This window comes from Halichoeres trimaculatus, unplaced genomic scaffold (genome assembly GCF_033239565.1).
Source record: "Halichoeres trimaculatus isolate MK-OKI-2021-1 unplaced genomic scaffold, fHalTri1.1 fHalTri1_scaffold_9, whole genome shotgun sequence".
Taxonomy (NCBI): domain Eukaryota; kingdom Metazoa; phylum Chordata; class Actinopteri; order Labriformes; family Labridae; genus Halichoeres; species Halichoeres trimaculatus.
This window is the reverse complement of record NW_027437188.1, coordinates 29883843-29902968: the sequence shown is the minus strand read 5'-3', so window position 1 is coordinate 29902968 and position 19126 is coordinate 29883843. Positions and strand designations below refer to the sequence as shown.

Here is a 19126-nt window from a genome sequence, read left to right as displayed (position 1 = left end):
TATATTGGCTTAAATACCGTCTGAACTCAAAAACAAAATCATAAATGGGGAAGAGCTGTTGTGTGATTGATTGCACAAACATGCTCGAAAAGCAATCATAGCTATCTTTTGACAGGCTGCTCAAGAAGAAATATATGAGAAACTGATGAATCACTGTAATTTTCAGAAACATTCCAGGCAATGATAGCTGGACTTGTAGTTAACTTTTTGTGTCAAAGTTAAATATGCTCTTTTTTTGGAGGTTAATTCCTACCTTAAATTATAACATCTCCAAATATTAGCATTTTTCATACAGCTATATTTTTCATGGCTGAAACATTTTTGTCTTTGTGTGATTATGAACCTTGCACTCGACATGATTTGTAAGGGGAACTCCAGCACAAGCAGTTGTGGCAGCGTTCTATAAAGTATTTGATATTAGCTATACTTAAATATTGTTGCAGAGACTATAGGTCTATTAATTGTACAGTCTATGTTAAATACCAAAAGTACAAATAGATAATATGTGAATTCCCTTGGGTCAATTTACTGTATACTGTAAATTGGATCATGTAGAGGCTTTCGTAGGTTTCAGACTTTGCGTTGGTGTTATCCTGGTGTTGAAATCAGGCACAGATGAATGCCAGAGCATGATTTCTGGCCACATGTCGATGTTCGTGGCTTTTACAAACCAATGTTGAGTCCAACTGTCCTTAATTTCATGACACATCTTTCCCGGCTGCATTTACTGACCCTCTCCACAATGCTCAGTGAGGTTTGTTTTTCCTCTCAGTCCGATTGAAGTGACGTAAACGCATACACTACATAAATAATTTTTCAAATGCTCCAAGCCTCCCTCCCCTCTGCCTCTGTTATATCTTATCTGTCAGCAAAAAAACATCATCTTATATTCAGAACAATACGGTAGACATATCGACCATATAGATTTGTCATTATATAAGGCTGCATGAAGCAGAAGCTTCTTTTTGTCCTCCTCATCTTTTCCCAGTGTTTTCAGATCCACCAGCACTAAGTTTAACTTGTGGTCCTCTTCACTTTTTCTAGAGGGCACCTCCAAGCCAGTTTTCATCACCCTGGTGCCTAGAGAAATTCAGGAATGTGTGAAGGCGTTATAGCAGGAGTCTCTTAAAGGTTAAGGCTCCCATGAGTTGCTTTCCATATCTGCCTCAGCGAGGCAAATGAGCAATTTCACCGTAGCTGTTACAGCCGCTGTAGGCTGTGTCACGGCCCTGGCCACAGGTCGGCTGCTCACATATCTGCCAGGCACGACTGTCCTCCAGCAGAAAGACAATCAAGTTCTTGGGAGTGTTCTTCTGCCTAGGTAGGGTGCTCTGTTTTTGGAGTAATTCTTTCTCTGCAGGAAGAAAAAGTCTTCCTCTGCTGTCCAAGTAATTCTGCCTCTCCTCTGACATTTTTGGTGAGTTGTTTAGTTACTTTTATGTATCAGCTCAGGGCCTTACATTTAGAAATACAATGTGTTGTTGTGAAGCTATCCCCTGGAGAATGAGTCCTATAGAGCTGAAGTATGTACTGATGAGGTGAGCTGAGGTGAGTGCAGTCTGAGGGCATTGCCTGTGAGAAATCTGCAGACAGACGCTGTAACCAGCTTAGTAACAAGTTACTCACCATTAACATGTATATTAATGGAGTTGCATCAACCTAAACCCTTGTGAGGGCATCCCCATAGATTTAACAAACTTGTTCTTATTGGCCGAGCACTCATGTGCACATTTGAGCACAGAGCAAGACCAGAAAAAAGACAGATAATCCTACAGAGTCTCACTTGTGTTTTTATTCTCAAGTTTAAAGGGAAAAAGAACATTAACTCATCGTACTTAAATATATACACATTAAACAGAAGGCAGAGCTGAGTGAAAGGTGTCAAGGACATGCTACAATTTGACAACCATCCTCCAAGAAAAGAACTGTAGTGCCTTTTATTTTCTGCTTTACAGAGGCAGCCACAGCAGGCAGCATATTCTCTGGATTCAGGGAGCATTCACAGGATATCAAGACCTGTCAAGAGAGAGCAGCGGTATAAAAGAATCCTCTCAAACACGGCGCTAGAGGCTCCTCCCTTTAAGTAGCATCTCAGGACTAAGCACCATGATTACCTCAGGGAGCTCATTGTGGAGGAGAAAAACCCTTATTCATCGTCAGACATCAATATGTGATGTTCAATGCATTATTTACTATTTCGGTATACCTACTGTCGGACCGGCCTGTCAGAATCCACACTACTGCATTTCCCAGAATGACTTTCGACACCCCTGGGGGAAAAGAGTTCTCTGTTGCACTGTGTTGCATGCTGCATGAGTAGGTGGAAAAGGAACACAGCGATGTTAAACATTTTGTGTTGAAGTATGAGTAAAAATGGATCAATAGAGCAGTGAGTAGTGCACAGTGTGGACCGCAAAGAAAGCCTTTACAGAGGTAGATGTAGTGTTTGCTGCCGGCAACTGATGCATGGAGGCATAAGCTAAAGGTGCATTACACCACTATCAGCTGCGCACTGATGCAAAAAACGTACACAATACCAGGTTAAAATAAACACCGGCAGTGTGTTTCACTTGCAGTTCTTCTGATTTACCTTCACATGTCAAAAAAGTTGACTTTTTCATCATGAGCCTTGGGTTTATGAGTCATGGTGATATTTAAAGCGTCATTATAACAAAACAGAGAAATAATTCATTTGCTTGTTAAATTTGTCATCAGCTGTGGTTTTAAGAGCAGCCACAGAGGTATCTGTTGGTCCACATCTTGCATCATCTCCTCAACGAGAAGGAGAAAAAATCTTCTTAAATAATAAAAACTAAGATGCAATTGGTATGAAATTAATCAGAGGACCTGGGATCTTAATTTTTTTCCAGAGTGCACAGAGTGACTTCCTGATTTTCTCCTCTGTGGTTGAAAAAGTGCTCATCAGAACCAAGACAAATGTTCAGTCTTTTGCAGATTTCATGGTATGTAAAGTTGGTTTACCAGCTCCTGCACTGACTTCTTGTCAAAGCATTTTTGCCTGCTCTTTGTTCTCATGGGAAAAGTAAAACTCTTTTTAAAGTTAATTTAACCTTTATTTAATTATGTTTATTTTATTATGTTGTTAGGTGCCACCCCATTATGGCTGCCTGTTACAGCAGCTCTCTCTTCCTTGTCTGTTTCTTGTAATTTTTGAAAGGGGTCTTTTTTTCTCATTTTTGCATTTGGAGTGTATCATTACTTTATATGGTTCATTTGTTGGCCATGGACACCAAACTGGTTTTGTCTTCAGTGATATGTCTGATCTGGATATCCAACATGTAACCATGGCTGCATTGTTTACATGTGAAATCAGCTGTTAGTAGCCTGTAGCATGTTATCGCTAACTGGTGCTAGGCCTGATGTTTCCCCACAAGGTGAGGAGAAGGAGGTGAGGACCAAGTGCTGGTACTGAGGTGTGAGCCAAGAAGTGACAACATCGACCTGTTCTTATTGGGAACTTAAGAGCTGTCTCCTTTAAGATAGTCAAGCTAGCCATGCTAACCCAGCAACAAAGGGAATATCAGAAGGCAGAGTAGCATCATGGACTGTGCATGGATGTGCATGGACATCATGGACATGAACTGGAGAATGATGGACAAGCTGTCATCATCTATCTTGTTATGGACCTTTTGGCACTTTCTATACACTTTCTTACTTTTGTTTTCTTGATTGCTGCTGTGACTACTCCTGAATTTCCCCTTAGGGATAAATAAAGTATTTTCTATTCTATTCTATTCTATTCTATTCTATTCTATTCTATTCTATTTAAACAGATAAAAGACCCACCAAGATTAAAATCTATTCTATAAGCCCAACCTGGCCAAGAGGTCAGCAACACACTTTGTTGAAAACAAATTGAGTGGTGACAGTTTACAATAAGTTAGGATGTACATAGTGATTGCAAGGTGTTTTGCAATAAAGCACATAAAAAAAATTCAGAAACATATGCACTGTTTAGTAGTTTCACTCTGTTTATCCATCAGTATTACTGGTAAGAAAAAAAAAGCCTTAAAAAGAGGCAACAAAAAACAATTTTCTTGCTCTGAGTCATTAGCTTCCTCAATATGTGACATCTTTAAAATTAAAGTTTAACCATTCTGCATCATCAGACAGCTGATTGAGGCAACATCACCCTGAATCACTCTTCAGTTTGAGATGGCTCATTTCTTTCCGCTGTCTTCCATCATTGTTTATAACGCTGCGGTCTTAACTGCCATACATGACCAACTGTTTCTCTTTGCGTGAGCTGTTGGGACCACAGGAAGGAGAAAACTAAAGACTTCAAGCGTCGGTAAGCACACCATCACATGCTGTCAGTGACTGAAATAAATTTCATTTTGATTTTCCCCTGCGGGCCTTTGACATGGTGATGATGCAGAATGGGTTTCAGAAAGTGTCCAATGAATGAGCTTCCTGTCAGTTCCTGAGACTTTATGTTTACAACTCTGGGTTTGTTTGTAATAAGTCAGCGCAGGAGCCTGAAATGGACTAGAACTGAAAGGAAACATCGGATCATTTTTTTCTTTTGCTCCAGACTGAAGAAAGTGAACTCCAGGCATGTACACAGTCAGGGCAAAATAATGAGCAAATAAAGGACGAGCACTCAAAATAATTCAACCTGATGTGACTCCATCTGTTGGCCTACAGTTGACCTGCACGCACAAGAACACCACGACACAACAAAATGGAGCGGATACAAAAAGTGTTTACAGTTTCTTATCAGGCTTTCCATTAATGAGCAGAGAGCATTAAGCCTCTCCTTATCGTCCACATGCTCCAAGAGAGTGTGTGTGGCACACTAAGGCAGAATGAGCATGCATACACACCAACATTAACAATTTATAATGCACAAAAACAAGGGTTTAGAAATGTGTGTAATCTCACTCCAGATACAGGCTGCAGCCCTGATAAAAGCTTCCAAAGAGCTCCACTTCATTATCAGTAAAAGTGCACTTTTGCCTGTATTTACTTTCACTTTTTTAACGTTATTATTTCATAGAGTCTAGTGGAGATGATTGATTTCCTGTGCAGCTTGATTCAGCGCTCTGTGGAAGCCTTTGACTCTCCTTTTCATTTCATCTTTAAAGAAACACATTGGACACACCTCCATTAGGTAATCATTCCCTTCTCCTCTCCGATAACACGCCGATGTTCCTCCCATACGCCTGCATTAATCAGCATGTTAATAACCTTCCTCTGCCTCCTCACAGCTGAACTCAACCAGATAGCACATTCCCTACAAGAATGAATTATGATGGATTCTCAGCACAATACACACAGAGATAAAATCATCATTTGTGTCTAACAATATATCGGGGCACTGTTTCCTGAGATAAAGAAGTTTATTGTGGATGGAGGATAAGGATTGTGTTTTAAATGAACACTTCAGGATAATTCCTGTTTTTTAAAAAGTCTGACTGCACTGACGTCTGACAGAGTAAACGGAAGTAAAGTATGATGATTGGTTATAAACCAGTCATATTTTATGACATGTAGGTTGCAGGTCACACAGGATGATGCTTTAATAGCTGAGATAAATGCTTAAACTTAGCAATTCATAATTGTATTGTTTGTATAAGTCACTTGTAAAAGACCTGATCAACCAGACTTCTTGGGACCCCGGGCATGAAACACACTGATACTGCTACCAACAGGATTTTACAGCCAACATTACAAATTAAAAGCCTCAACTGTAAACCATCAGCTTCAAAGGTAATAATCTACTTTTTTCTATCCATTGCATCTACATAGACCTAGGGACTAAAATATTGCAGGGTTTCTAAAAAGAGATGCACGATATTGGATTTTTTGCCGATATTTTACAACTCATTTTGCTGATATTGATGCAGATACCAATATTTTATCTGTGCAAATATTAACAGAAACTATCAACTCGCTTCTGTAATGGAAGTAGCATTTTGTATTATGGTGCATACTTATCACATTTGTTATTCAATGTTTGTTTCTTGTACAAAATAAGAAAATATATACTTGAAACTATTTTTTAGAATTGCTTAAAAAAAAAAAAAAGTAGTTCAAAGATAAATTATTCTTGAAAGCTGGATGATGCTCTTCCTGAAAAATTCATAACAATATCCACAACCAGGGCAAATTTGGCCAATTTCATGATTGACAGTCATTAAACATAACCACTGTTTACAGGGAACATGTGAGAAGTGCAACTGTACAGTAGTTAAACCCAAAATGAATAAAATGGTTTACTTTGGTAAATGTTAAATGTGTCTAAATTAGTCAGCTACATGTACCTTGCAGACTGCTGCTTAAGTTTAACTTAAAACTGGAACCAAGTGTGGGACTTCTCCATCTAAACTGTGCAAACAAAACTACAAGAAGAGCAAAAAATACATGCAGCTTCAGCTCATTATTTTAGCGGTTTGTTATTTATGGGCAGAATTTGGTGTTGTAGGCCGATATCCAATATTGTATGTTCAAGCCAATATCAGCAGATACTGATAATATTGTGCATCCCTATTTCTAAACCACTTTTTGTCCTATGTATAAACTAAACAAACATTCTATGTGTCCAGGAGGAGGATAACAAAGATCTTCACTAACTGCTTACTTAATTGAATATACATGTTGGTGATAAAAATTTCAGAGTTTTGCCCCAACATGTTGGTGTTAATTGATCAAAGACATTCCTCTGGTTGTTTTTTTCTTTTTTCAAATGACACCTAATTGAAGGATTTCAATATAATGATATTGTGTTTAATCTCATTTTTAAATCTAATGTACAAAATGCCATCATTTAGCATTGTTTCTAGTTCTAGTAGTTAACAATTTTAAGCAAATCTTTACACCAAACTTGGGAGCATATCTGTGTCTCTTTCTGTCTGGATCTCCCTTCACAGTTGAGGAGGATGTCTGTCCAAATGAGTCTGGCTCTGCCAGTTTTTCCTCTTCTTGAAATTTGCTCAGCACTGCAAAGTGCTGTACTTATGGTGGGTCAAAGGTGTGTTGCAGCTCTGACAGCTTTTGTGATGCAGTCGCCTCCTGACATCAGTCTGATTAGCTGCACCTGTATGCTTTGCTCAATGTCCAAGTACTTGGGTGATATTTTTATCCTGTTGGACACAAAGTGCAAATCACTTCTGACTTAAAGGCTGAACTTAATTTAACATGTGCCATTTTAGTGTGCTTTGGTGTTGTTGTTTGGTTATCACAAAGACTGCAGAACCCGAACGTGACAGATCTGGATTTTAGGATTATGTCTAATCACTTAGATGATCTCCTGACTGGTGTTCCAGCTCTATAACTGAAAATGGGCTTTTGACCATCAGGTTGCATGTTGTATGTCTGGAGATGTTGAAGAGATGTTGCGTGAAATGCTTTAGCCAATACGTGATTGTCAAAACAGCAACAAACAAAAGTTGTTGGGCTACATTGTGCAACTAGCAAAAATTTGTAAAACTAACTTTTAGCTGTAAAATGTTGAGGCTAAAATCTATGCTGTTTCCAAAAAACGATATGATTAATGGGGGGCAGCCATGTTTACACAAGGTTATGTCAGACAGCTTTTCAGCTGGCACATCCCATTACTCGTGCTCACAGGCCTGCATCAGATAAGGGCCTGACAGTGACACAGTCCCCTCAGTAATTAGCAGCACAAGAAGGAGCCAAGGATCAATGTGTTTTCCATCGGAGGGATTCTGGCAAAGACGATCAATGAGGGATTCAGAGGGGACGGGGAAACGAGAGTCACATAAGGTTTCAGAAACAGAGCAAAAAGAAAAAAAACTGCAGACCAGATGCAATGATTATTTGCACTTGCTAGATTGATTTCTTGTTACTGCGCTAATGTACGCTCACACTTTGCACATTAAAGAAGCATTACTGGTGCAACAGCAGCCTGAGAGCAGTTAGTTCTCTCTCGGATTATCTGCTCGAAATGTTTAAAGAAAGCTCTGGTGTTCAATTCGGCATCCAAGGCTGCAGTATAATTGCTGCCTGTTGCACTGTAGCACTCCATGAATGCAGAGTACCGGGAGAAGTTTTAGCTCAATAATTTAGACTGTAAATCTGCAAGGTTATCTTAAGTCCGTGTGAGCCCTCAAAGTCAGGAAGTGCGAACAGCGCCGATGTAATGATAAAACCAGTGAGGCGTTTCATTACCACCACGCCACTCGGAGCTTTAATGTCATTGACACTCTGACATCCTTTACAGTATCCTTCTCCCTCCATCCTGCGGGCGGATGCTCCTTCTGTCCTCTCGCTGCGTGCTGTTTGCTCCTGGTCGTGAGTAAATAAATGGGTTTTTCGAGGCTCGGCACTTCAAATTGATTTGCTTGCTCAAACACTTTGCTCTTGCTCAGCACTGACTAAATGACTCTGCTGTCATTGATCCATTGACACAGCATGTCATCTCAGATCTACTTGATCTTTTTTTTTTCCTTTTTACACTTTTCTGCAGCATTTCCCTAACGCTCCTATGAGCGGCTAATATTCTCCTGATAAAACTCACAGTGGTTTTAAAACTTTTATTTTGGGCTCCTTCAATTTGTGTTTTCAGGAGAAACTTTTACCTTTCATCCGTTATAACTGTTATCAAAAGATGACAGCACCATTTGTTTAGTCAGCCAGACAGCACTTCTCAAAAAGAGAACAATATTCCTTTTCTGAAGCTCTTTAACACCAGACTCCACTTCACTTCTCGGCTCTGAAAGAACATTTCTTGACACAAACAGAGTAAAAAGAAATTAAAATTGCATTATAAACTTATTAGTCTGGTTAAGTCTGCAGGCTCTGATGTAAGTACATGGAAAACAATGAGCTTCAACTGTTTACTAATTGTACTGTAGGGGGGAAAGAGACTAAACTTGACTCTGTTGAATTTTCTTGTTTCAAAAAACAAATTTAATAAACTTTAGAAAAATATGTCTTTTCTCAAAATTTGATACCTGGAACCACTGATAAATGTTTGCACCAGAGGAAAATTGGAAATGTCACTTATTTCAATTTGAAGAAGAACTATGACTTGATGGCATACATGATTATTTACAATTCAGGGCATTTAAAAAGATCAAAGATCAAAATAAGTAACAACCGAAGGTTAAGGTATCGATAAACTCCAGTGGTACAACTTGGCTTGTTTGTATCAGCGTGACAAAAAAAAGAGATCTTTGACCCAGAGGTTAAAACTGTGTATGGCCTGCGGGGGTGAACGTCAGCTCACCGCCAAGAGCAGATTTTATAAGACAATTTAAGGTTATCCTTACACAGTGCATAGACAGACAAAAGACTGAGAAACAATTAGCAGCTACATTTTCATTTTCACATGTAAACGCTAAAAAGCAGCAAAGACGAAAAAGGTCTCTCTCAGTGTTTTTCATTTCTCAGCTTTGACTGAACTGCCATCAAACAGAGAAAACGCAGATCCTTTGTAAGAGGACAGCAGCTTTTCAAAATGAAGCAACCTTGAGCTCTCAAATTAAACAATGGGATACTTGAATGAGCATCTTTCCACCTGAAGTTGTTTTTAGACAGCCAAAGATAAAAGCTTGACTTGTAATAGAGCAACACAAACTAGCTCAGACCTCTTCTTCATGGGTTGGAGCAACAATTAGACACTGAGTGGAACAAGAAACTTCTTTATTACTGATGGACAATAAAGGATTACAAAGAACATCTGGTCAAAAGATGAGAAAAGCTGGAATCAAGTAAAACGGCCATCACAAAATGTTGGCTTCAGAGGAGGTGCCCAACTGCTGGTATTTGTATCAATACTGTAAAATGTCTACATCTATGTGCAAATGATTTTTCATAAGACCCCATAGAGAAATGGGGTATTTATCTAGCCAGAAAAAAAAATACTGCATAATATAAAAAGTAGGGCTGTCACTTTAACATGTTAATTAGATTAATCAATTACACTGCAAGTAACTGTGTTATGAAAATTAACACGATTAACTCATTCGCTGCCAGCCGTTTTCAGAGCACCTTGAACGATCTTTTAAGACCCAAATAATATTGTTTCCTCTGACTATGTAAACACCAAAAAAATACCAAAGAAGAGCGGACTCTCTTGTCTTATGTCTCTCTTCCTGTTTTTGATCCAAAAAACAGACAAAACAAACTTTTTTTGATCGCGTTCATTTAGAGCGCTCCATCCTTTGATCCACACAATGATCTCCTTCGTCTTTTCTCATGATCGCGCTGCTCTTTTTTTTCAGAACTACCCCGACACATCCTTAGTTGGAGCGTGAGCTGCCTGAAGTTTTCTGACTTGCAATGTCTCGCTATGCCTCTGTCATCTCACATCTTCTCCCCATATCCATGCTGAGCTCTCATCCAAAGAGGGCACCGCTCTCACCCACAGTAGTTTACGAGCATGATTTTGATTGACAAGCTCCGCCAGACCCTGCTGTCTCTTCTAAAAAATATCACTTACTTCTTTAGACGCAGTAAATGGTTGCACAACATCAATGGCAGCGAACAAGGACATTAAAATTGGCCAGTTGAAGAAAAAGGGACTTACAAATCTTCTCTTCTTTATGTATTAATTTGTTTAGTCATGTCCTACAGTTTTGGAATGTCCTAGCATTCAAATTCTTTATCCGGGGACCTTAAGCAGATATTGGATTAAAATTCAATTAATTGAATTAATTAATTAAGTACAAACCCTGTAATTAATTAGATTATTTTTTTAATCACCTGACAGCACTAATTAAAAGTTAAAAAAGTTTTAAAAAAAGAAGATGAGGATTGAATTGCAAAACCTTTGACAAAAAAAGAATAATTGATTTACTTAATGAAATCACAGTAAATCTGCATTTGACATGCTGTTCACTCGCTCTATCAACTAAAGCCGTTCAGATTCGCTGGGAGTAAAAGTGCATCATATTTTCCACAGGAGACACGGCACTGAGAGTACAGCAGAGTGAGCCTTTTAGCCGACTTTAGCCAGAGAATCAGATCTGATTATTATCAACTGTCCTTCAGCTGCCCACATGGGCTCAGCTCTCTGACATCCGGTTCATTACGAGCTGCTGTGTTACCACCATCCAACCAGAGCGGCTGCTTTGATTGTGTTCCCCCCCGATCCACACACATCAATCCACTTAACACAAATTCACAGGGTGTTTCATTTCTTTTACTTCCAGTAAGACGAGACACTGAAGTGAATACTGAGTGACAGTGAGTCCAGAGAGGCAGCGCAGAGTTCACAGAAACACTTCCAGTGTTTGGACTCAGAGCCTGACCCAATCACCTGGTCACCAGGTGGAGCTAAAATGCTGTGCATCACAGGAGCCGGCTCTGTCTACATTAAGCTGAAGCATGACACATGCAAGGAAATACATCTCCTTCCAAGGTCAAGCCGCAGCATCATTAATTATCACTTTATTATCTATACCAGCAGGTCTCAATAGAGCCGTGTGCAGCTCAGATGATGAGTTGGAACGAAGAGCTTCTCACAGTGACTGAGAATTGGATCCATTTGAAAAAGATTCATCTGATCTTGGGCAGCTTTTGTCCGGTGTTTTGACATCATCTGTGGAAGGGAGTATCAATGCTGACCTCACTTTAAGTGCTCTTTTGATGCCGATCATCAGCCCTGACTTGTTGGCAGTGAGCAGCTCTACAGAAATCTCCATGAAAGGAATTAAAGTTATCTAATAACACAGCACTTTAATACAAAAAGAAGGAAGTCTGAGGGGTTACTTCCAATTATTCCAGCTCTTGCGGATGAAAAAATATGTACTGTTAGTGAATCCTAGCCTGGAGTGAGAAAAAAAGACATGATGGCGTAACGATAGGCACAAAAATAAACTAGGAAAGCACTTGAGTCCTACTTTAATGTTATACTCCCTTTTAGCAGACTGTCTGCTACAATTTGGTGTTAGTTGCAGGGTTGTTGCCTTTGTTTTGTTTTGTTTCCTGACAGTGTTGAAAATTATGATGACCCAGAACATATTTCATATTCCTGATCTTAGGATCCAGAATATTGCCAGGATCTGGATCACACTTTTACACCTGTCAGAAATTATCGTGACCTTGTCTTTTGTTGTTTTGCCAAGCCATCCAACCATTTATCGTGCAGTTATATACACATATGGTGAAAACGACCATATCCCACATTGATGAGAATCCTTTCAAAAAAACCTGGATCCAGACGGTGATCCCGATCACCTCCAAAATTTAATCACTACTTCCTTATCCCATTTTGAACACGTCCTGAAAATTTCATGAAGATCTGTTCTTTAGTTTTTGAGTTATGTTGTTCACAGACAAACAGACAAACTCTCCCAGAAACATAACCTCCTTGGTGGAGGTAATGACATTCGTCTGCATGAGGACTGGCACAAACCTCAAACATAAGGTCTAAAAATCCAAAGTTCAGATTTTAAAAAAAAATCACTCCTGATGAAGCGAAAAGTGTTTCGTTCTTTAAGAGAACATCAATCAGATATGGATTTTGAGAAATGTTTTTTTTTAAATCTAAGTTGGCTTCAAACAACAAGGTCACAACAGCAATTGTTTAATATGACTCACTGTACTTTGAATTGTCTGCGAGACTCACCAATGAAATTGAGGTAGCCTTCTCCACCCAAACCGTGCGTGATCAAGCGGATCATCTTGTGCAGCTGAATGCCGCGGTCGATGATGAATGTCATGGGAACCATAGAGCTCATGTTGGTGTACATCTCTTTGTCCATCAACCAGAAGGCCAGAGTTTTGTCTCCAACCAGAGCCTGAAGAGAAATGTGTGATTTTTATCAGAAACTCAGAGATAACAGAAATATGAAGTCAAATTAAGGAGCAGCTAGCTTACCTGATCGTGACTTTCTGCATAGGCTATGCATTTCTCTCCGTAGCGCCTGTTGGTCAGCGTGTGGACGATATTGCCCATGTCCCAGTCTTCATCCTTTAACTCCTTCAGGATCTAAACATTGACAGAGAGGGCTTATTGAAAAAGGGTTTGATAGATGTGTAGCTGTGAGATCCAGTCGGCGCTGACTGATGTCTAAAGCTCACTATTTCAGCTCTGGCAGTCTCTCCACCTTTCTTAAGTTTTCTCTGGGTTACACTTCTTCCTCAGATCAATCTCTGTTTTGACATCTCTATATCCGCGCTGTGAGTTATGTCTACCTTTGAATGGCGGTAATGGACTTTTTAATAACTTCTCTACAGCCCATGGGTAGTAAGGCTCCAGCTCTCCCACCTGAGATGGGCAAGGTCAGAGCCCCTCATCCAAACGGAGGGGTTCAACAATAAATCCAAGCGTGGAATCAATGCCCTGCCACTGGCCTGCCTACATGCACACTTCCTGCCAAAAGGAGTCATTTTCAGAGGTCAGAACCAGACAGGGGGCCACCGAAACATGCTTCTCAGGCACATCTGCCCACACAGTGCTGCTATATGGTGACCAAAAGTGATCCTAAACACTCAGTTACACAAGCAAGCGAGGGCACAGGGCAGCATAAAGATAACCACGAAGCACAGAGATTGTTCAACACACCCCAGAGATGCTAGAAAGCCACAGCATATCAATATCACCCGAAGTGGGAAAAAGAGAGTTTATGCCCTCTAAGAACCCTTGGTGATGGACATGCTGCTGTCTGATTGGAGGGGGAGTTGGCGAGCTCATCTCAGTGACAGGCTGCAGTCTGCTCACTGGAATTGGCTGTGACAGCTGATTGACATGTCAGGAAACCTTTATATTACTCTACAGACCCATAATCCTCGGAGTAAAGAGAGTAAATTGTGCCGATCAATACGTCTGAGATGAACTGGCTGCTCCACCTAAATAGAGGCGATCCCGCTCTATATATCACCACCTGTTCACATTCACTCTCCCTCACCTTAGCCTTGTGTGGCCATATTAGTCGTTGCCAGAGCCTCCAGAAAGCCTCGGCGAGGGACCTTTCATCTGCATGTACACGGATAGATTTTCAGACCTCTAACTCTCTTTGAGCTCAGGGTGTTTTCTCTGATCCTAAAGCTGAGCTGGGGAGAGCTTTCCTAATATCAACCCAGTCCCCTGAAGCTGAGGAGTTTATTTATTGATTAGTATCATCTCTTAAATCACAAGTCAACAAGCCGGCTTGGACGTGCATAGCTGCCTGGTTTAATCCTGATCTGTGTTAATGTCTTTCAGTAGTTTTCAAACTAAAGCCTGAAACAAAGCCTTCAAAGACACCAGTGCTTCTGTTAAATTTATATATTTCACTGTCTAAAAGGCTGGAATAGAATATTTTCTACCTCTTCTCAGGAAATGGTTGCGATTATGTTATTCTTTCTTTATAGATAAAGTGTATATCTTCTCAAAACTAAATTGATTGATCACTTCCAAATTCATCACAGTGAAAACAAACCACAATTAACCTTTGCAAATCATAATCATGAGAAGAGGTAGAAAAAAAAAACTTTTTAACTTTAGGGTGAACACTGTATTAGTAAGATCTTCAATTTTTATCATTTTGACTCCTCAGACCCATTAACACAAACAATTTTCAAGTAATGATCAGAACTGCTGGGACTTACCATAACTTCAAAAGTAAATACTAGGTAAAAATAAGGGTTTTGGTATCTTAATAAAGCAGTATATTGAATTGTGTTCATTTATTGATGTGCACTAATCCAACAGATTGTAATCTTCAAAAAAGTTTAATGTAAATCTCTCCCGAGCTTCTTACTCTTTTTGCTTTCTAACCCCTCTAAAGCAAAGGCTAAAATCCTTAAAACAAGCTTTTTAAATCCATACCTCAGACTGGAAACAGGTCTTTTAATCCAGCCTAAAACTCTAGCTGATTATGGACATTTAGACATAATCGGTATTGGCTAATGCTTGTGCCCTCAGGGCTGGGATGATGTGCTATTCTTGCTGGTTTGATTTAAATTGCAAATCATCGATATTTATGATTTTTGCAATTTTAAGTTTGCTTTTTAACACCAGACCATGTGAAAAAGTTAAATGATTATGATAACTTCTACAGTCTACATCAGGAGCCATATTTTCCAATAAAATGCACATCACATGAGTCTGAGAAAAACATTTCAACCCCTGCTGGAGAAAAGCGGTAACTTTTTTCATATTAAGTTTATAAACAAAGACTGAAATGAAGAATTTGAATTTAAAAAAAAAAATTATTTTGATAAAGAATCACGATTTCGATATTATCAAACATATCGATTTTTATTTCCCACCCCTGCTGTGCTCACATTAAAAATTAGCTTTTTATGTCTGACGACACTGCAGGCAGCTTGTCAGGTTTCCCTTCCTGCTGTAAATAATTTTTTCTAGTTCACATTATTTTTTTCCCATCATTAATGACAGCACATTAGATTCATGGCAGTAAGTGGCTGGTGTTCAGTATTAAAACTGTTATGATGTAGAGTAATGCAGTTCAATATTGCCTATTTAAGGGGCAAAGAGGACTATCAAGAAAAGCTTGTGCTTTTACAGTAGAAAGACTCTGTTTCCCATGAGCACATGCATCCACTGTCTTGAAAACATGGCTCTAACCAAGGTGTGCATTTGTTTTTAAGCTTATGAATGAAGAGGAGACCTTTTTAAGGGTACTTTTCTTAGTTCAAGACAACTTTTTATTGGATACAAAGTGATGCAATCATGTATCTATTTTTAGTTACGTAGCACTATTGTTTGAAATGGGACAAGTAAACTTTGTGAACTGAGTTTGTAGCTTAGTTCAGTAGCCCGCTATATCTAGCACTACACCTAGTCTGTTACGTGTCCTTAATGTGTAATATTGCCACCATTACTACAAAATAAATCCAAGAAATAGTTTTAAGAAGAGTAAAACACAGATTTCTCATCTCACTGTTTAACTATGTTGGCCAGCTTTGTCATTGGGACTTCTAGGTGCCATAAATCAACCCAGTTCTGGACAACAACTATTTTGGTGTGAGAATCTCATTTTAAAGTGTGGATAAGGCATATTTATAGAAGTGAGACTTTTATATGATCACTTAGAAAGTCCTCAGAGAGACTTCAAATAAATCAGTCATGTTTTTGAAATTCATCAAAAACTCAGATGTGTTTTGTTTTGTTTTGTTTTGTTTTGTTTTGTTTTGTTACAAGGAATAAATTTTCAATATGCAAAACTGTTGTTTTTATCAAACTCAAAAGAACAACATATCCACTTTAGATAAATCAGCCAACCTGCTCCCTCATTAGCATCAGTCATTAAAAAAGTGATAACAGTCAATCACTGCCTTGAACAGCACAGAATGCTCCCGGCTATGTATTGTTAATAAACAGCATGACAGGAAGGTCAATAAAAGTCCTTTAAAGACCTCCAGTGGGTTACACATGAAGGTTGGTAAACTGACTAAAAACCATCAGGGAGAACATCAGGCACACGCCGATGCATGCACAAAATGACAAGTGTGAAATTTTAACATAATGAACAACTGCGACATGACAAGGGCAGACACAGCGCACATACCAGGAGTGAAAATATCTTGTCGAGGTAGAGAAGGTTTCTCGCATGCTGGACAAAATTATAATACAGTAGGTAATAAAGGCATATGCTAAACAGCAATATAAAGTTTAAATATGAATTTTTCCCCTGCAGCTAAAATGCAACACCAGCGGAAAATAAATAAATCCTCTAAATGCTGCTTCCTTTTTTCTCCAACAGCTCCAATCTAAAAGCTAAACAACTGAATGTGCAGGAAATACCCCGGAGATCATCCCGGCCGCCTCCACATCCACGTACAATCAGACACTTTACACTTCCTTATGAATCATTACAATTCAATTCAACCGCAAAAGTGGTCGGGGAGCAATTAATCTGGGAGTGGGACTGTCTGAGCGCAGACAGGAGCGACTGGGTTGACGACTTCCCCACCGCCAGCTCACCCACATCAGCCCCGACCAGCCGAGCTTCCTGGCACCACTGACACTCCACTTCATCAATGATAATGAGCAGTGCACAAATCTTACTTTACAAGCCGGCTGTCAGGAGCCAACCAGAGTGCCCAGATTAATTAGGCAGAGCCAGAAATAAAATTTAAGTAAAAAAAAAAACTCCAGCAGTGCTGGATGAGGTCACTTTGCTGCTGCTGACACGCAGAGACTGATTCAAGAGCCTCTCCTCCAGACGCAGAGATGTGTTCAGGGTGAAGCTCTTGTTCTACATTCGGCGGCTGCCTGAGCGTCCTGTCTCCCCTGCTTTAACAAACACAACCAGTGGAGCTGTTTGGTGTTGCTATGGGGACATCCTCTCCTCACACACACACAGTGCTGCCTGCAGAGACAAAGGTGTGCTGCACTGACGCCCATACATCACGCTAATGCCTCCCTATCTTTATATTTTCACAGTTTAGGAAATTAATGAACTTTCAGCCCACGCAGACGTCTTTGCTGGAGGCCTCACTCAGTTAAACGGTGCTCCTTAGCTCACCTCACAGAGCGCCTACATAAACCTTTTTTGAAGAAATGTGCACCGTCTAAATCCTGCTCCACCTGTCAACACCGCGCGAGGGAGGCCTCACAGTGTAATTAGCTAATAAAGCAGAGCAGGATGAAGCTTTAACGCTGCCATTAAAGGAGGCGAGAGGAGGGCGACTCGGAGAGACCAGGAGGTCAAAGTGAGTGGGTGTTCTTTAAAGGCTGACCGTGAAGCCGCTTACACGTTTACATAAACAATCTGGACCGCCTTCAGCCTGAATATTATTTTGTCACATTAACTGAAAGTGTTTCTAGTGTGATGGACAGAGCAAAGTATGTGGCCTAGAAATGGATTTTTTTCCCTGAGACTAATGAGAAGGGAGCTGTGCCCACTGATATTTTCATTCAATTAAAATAAATGGAGGAACAGAAACAAAAAGCGGGACAATTGACACCGAGGTCATTTGAGTTGAGGAGCTAAGAGAAGCAGAGGGATGCCGGATAATTTCTCTGCATCGCCTTCTCTTATCCAAGCTGCGACCAGCGAGCCCTCTACCTCCTCCGCCTCTAATTGTTTCAATTACATCTCAATCTATTGTAGCTGGAGGGAAGGGTGCTTGTTAAATTAGAGGGCTTTTGTAACATTATCCATTAGGAGTGACAGCATTTTATGGTCATAATCAGATCAAATCATCCAAACTTGTGCTGTGCGCCTTATCTGGTCCTCTCATTAGGATATCTTAATTTTTCACAGCCTGTTGGTCCTAACAGCCTTCTGCAGCCAGTAAATGAGTCATATCAATCAGTCATGCTGAGGACGAAACGCAGCGTGAGGCCCCGCTGGAGAAACTCATTCGTGCACATGTGAATCTATAAATAAGCCCACGGCCCCGTTGCTCCATCTCTTTGTCTCTGCATCCTTCTGTTCTTCCAACCTGCCTGTCTCCCCCTCTCTGCCTGTTTGTCTCTCTGTCTGTCTTCCTGCCCGGTCTCCTTCCCGGCAGCACACACCTCACTGGAGGCTCCACTTCAGTCCATTCAAATCCCTCCCTAATTGACACTCTGAGAGAAGAGGCGAGGCTAGCCCTGAGTGCACTTCACTGACTATACCACGGCGTGTTCATATGAATGCTTCCCTGCACAGAGACACAAGAATCCTGCTGCTCACTTGCTTCAGCTCCTCAGCTTTACCATTCACATAGCATCGAAACTCCTCGGGGAAGCAACAAATCTAATTGAAAAATGCAACTGGTAGGAGTATCTAAACGAGTATTGCATTGCAAGCAATATTGTTTGAAAAGTAAAAGCAGCAACGACGTCTCCAGAGGCGTCCCGAGGATAATCCTGTGAAAACTCTGCTCACCGTGGAGGCTGCGTCTCAGCGGTGCAGCGCTGCCTGCTGCACAGCTATTGCAAGCATCAGCGAGGAAGGTCAAGTCTGGGACTATCTCTCCTTCTTCCCCCTCCATCTCTCTGCTCCTCTCCTCTCCTCCCTCCATCCTCGCCGCTGTGTTAAACCCACCGCTGTGAGAGACAGACTTGATTAACGATGCATAGACTTCCCCCATCGAGAAACACAAGAAACTGTAGAGCAGCAGGACGCGTGGGGCGTGAGGTCACACACTCTGGTTTGCTTTTGCACCAAAATATGAGTAAATAGAACTTTGAGAGTGTGGGCTAGTGGATAAAAAGACACCAAGTTTCATGAATCTTACAACAGATAACCTCTTT

The 19126-nt window shown here is 40.3% G+C and overlaps 1 protein-coding gene across 1 annotated transcript in view; it reads right to left on the bottom strand.

Moving 5' to 3' along the window:
• The window catches only part of gbe1b (glucan (1,4-alpha-), branching enzyme 1b), a 113340-nt gene that overhangs the window by 43817 nt on the left and 50397 nt on the right, over positions 1-19126 (bottom strand). Inside the window, exons 11-12 of the mRNA XM_074680233.1 lie at positions 12812-12922; positions 12560-12731 (exon numbers count right to left, since the gene is read on the bottom strand). Coding sequence (XP_074536334.1) covers positions 12560-12731; positions 12812-12922 — 283 coding nt within the window. The remainder of the gene's footprint in view (positions 1-12559; positions 12732-12811; positions 12923-19126) is intronic.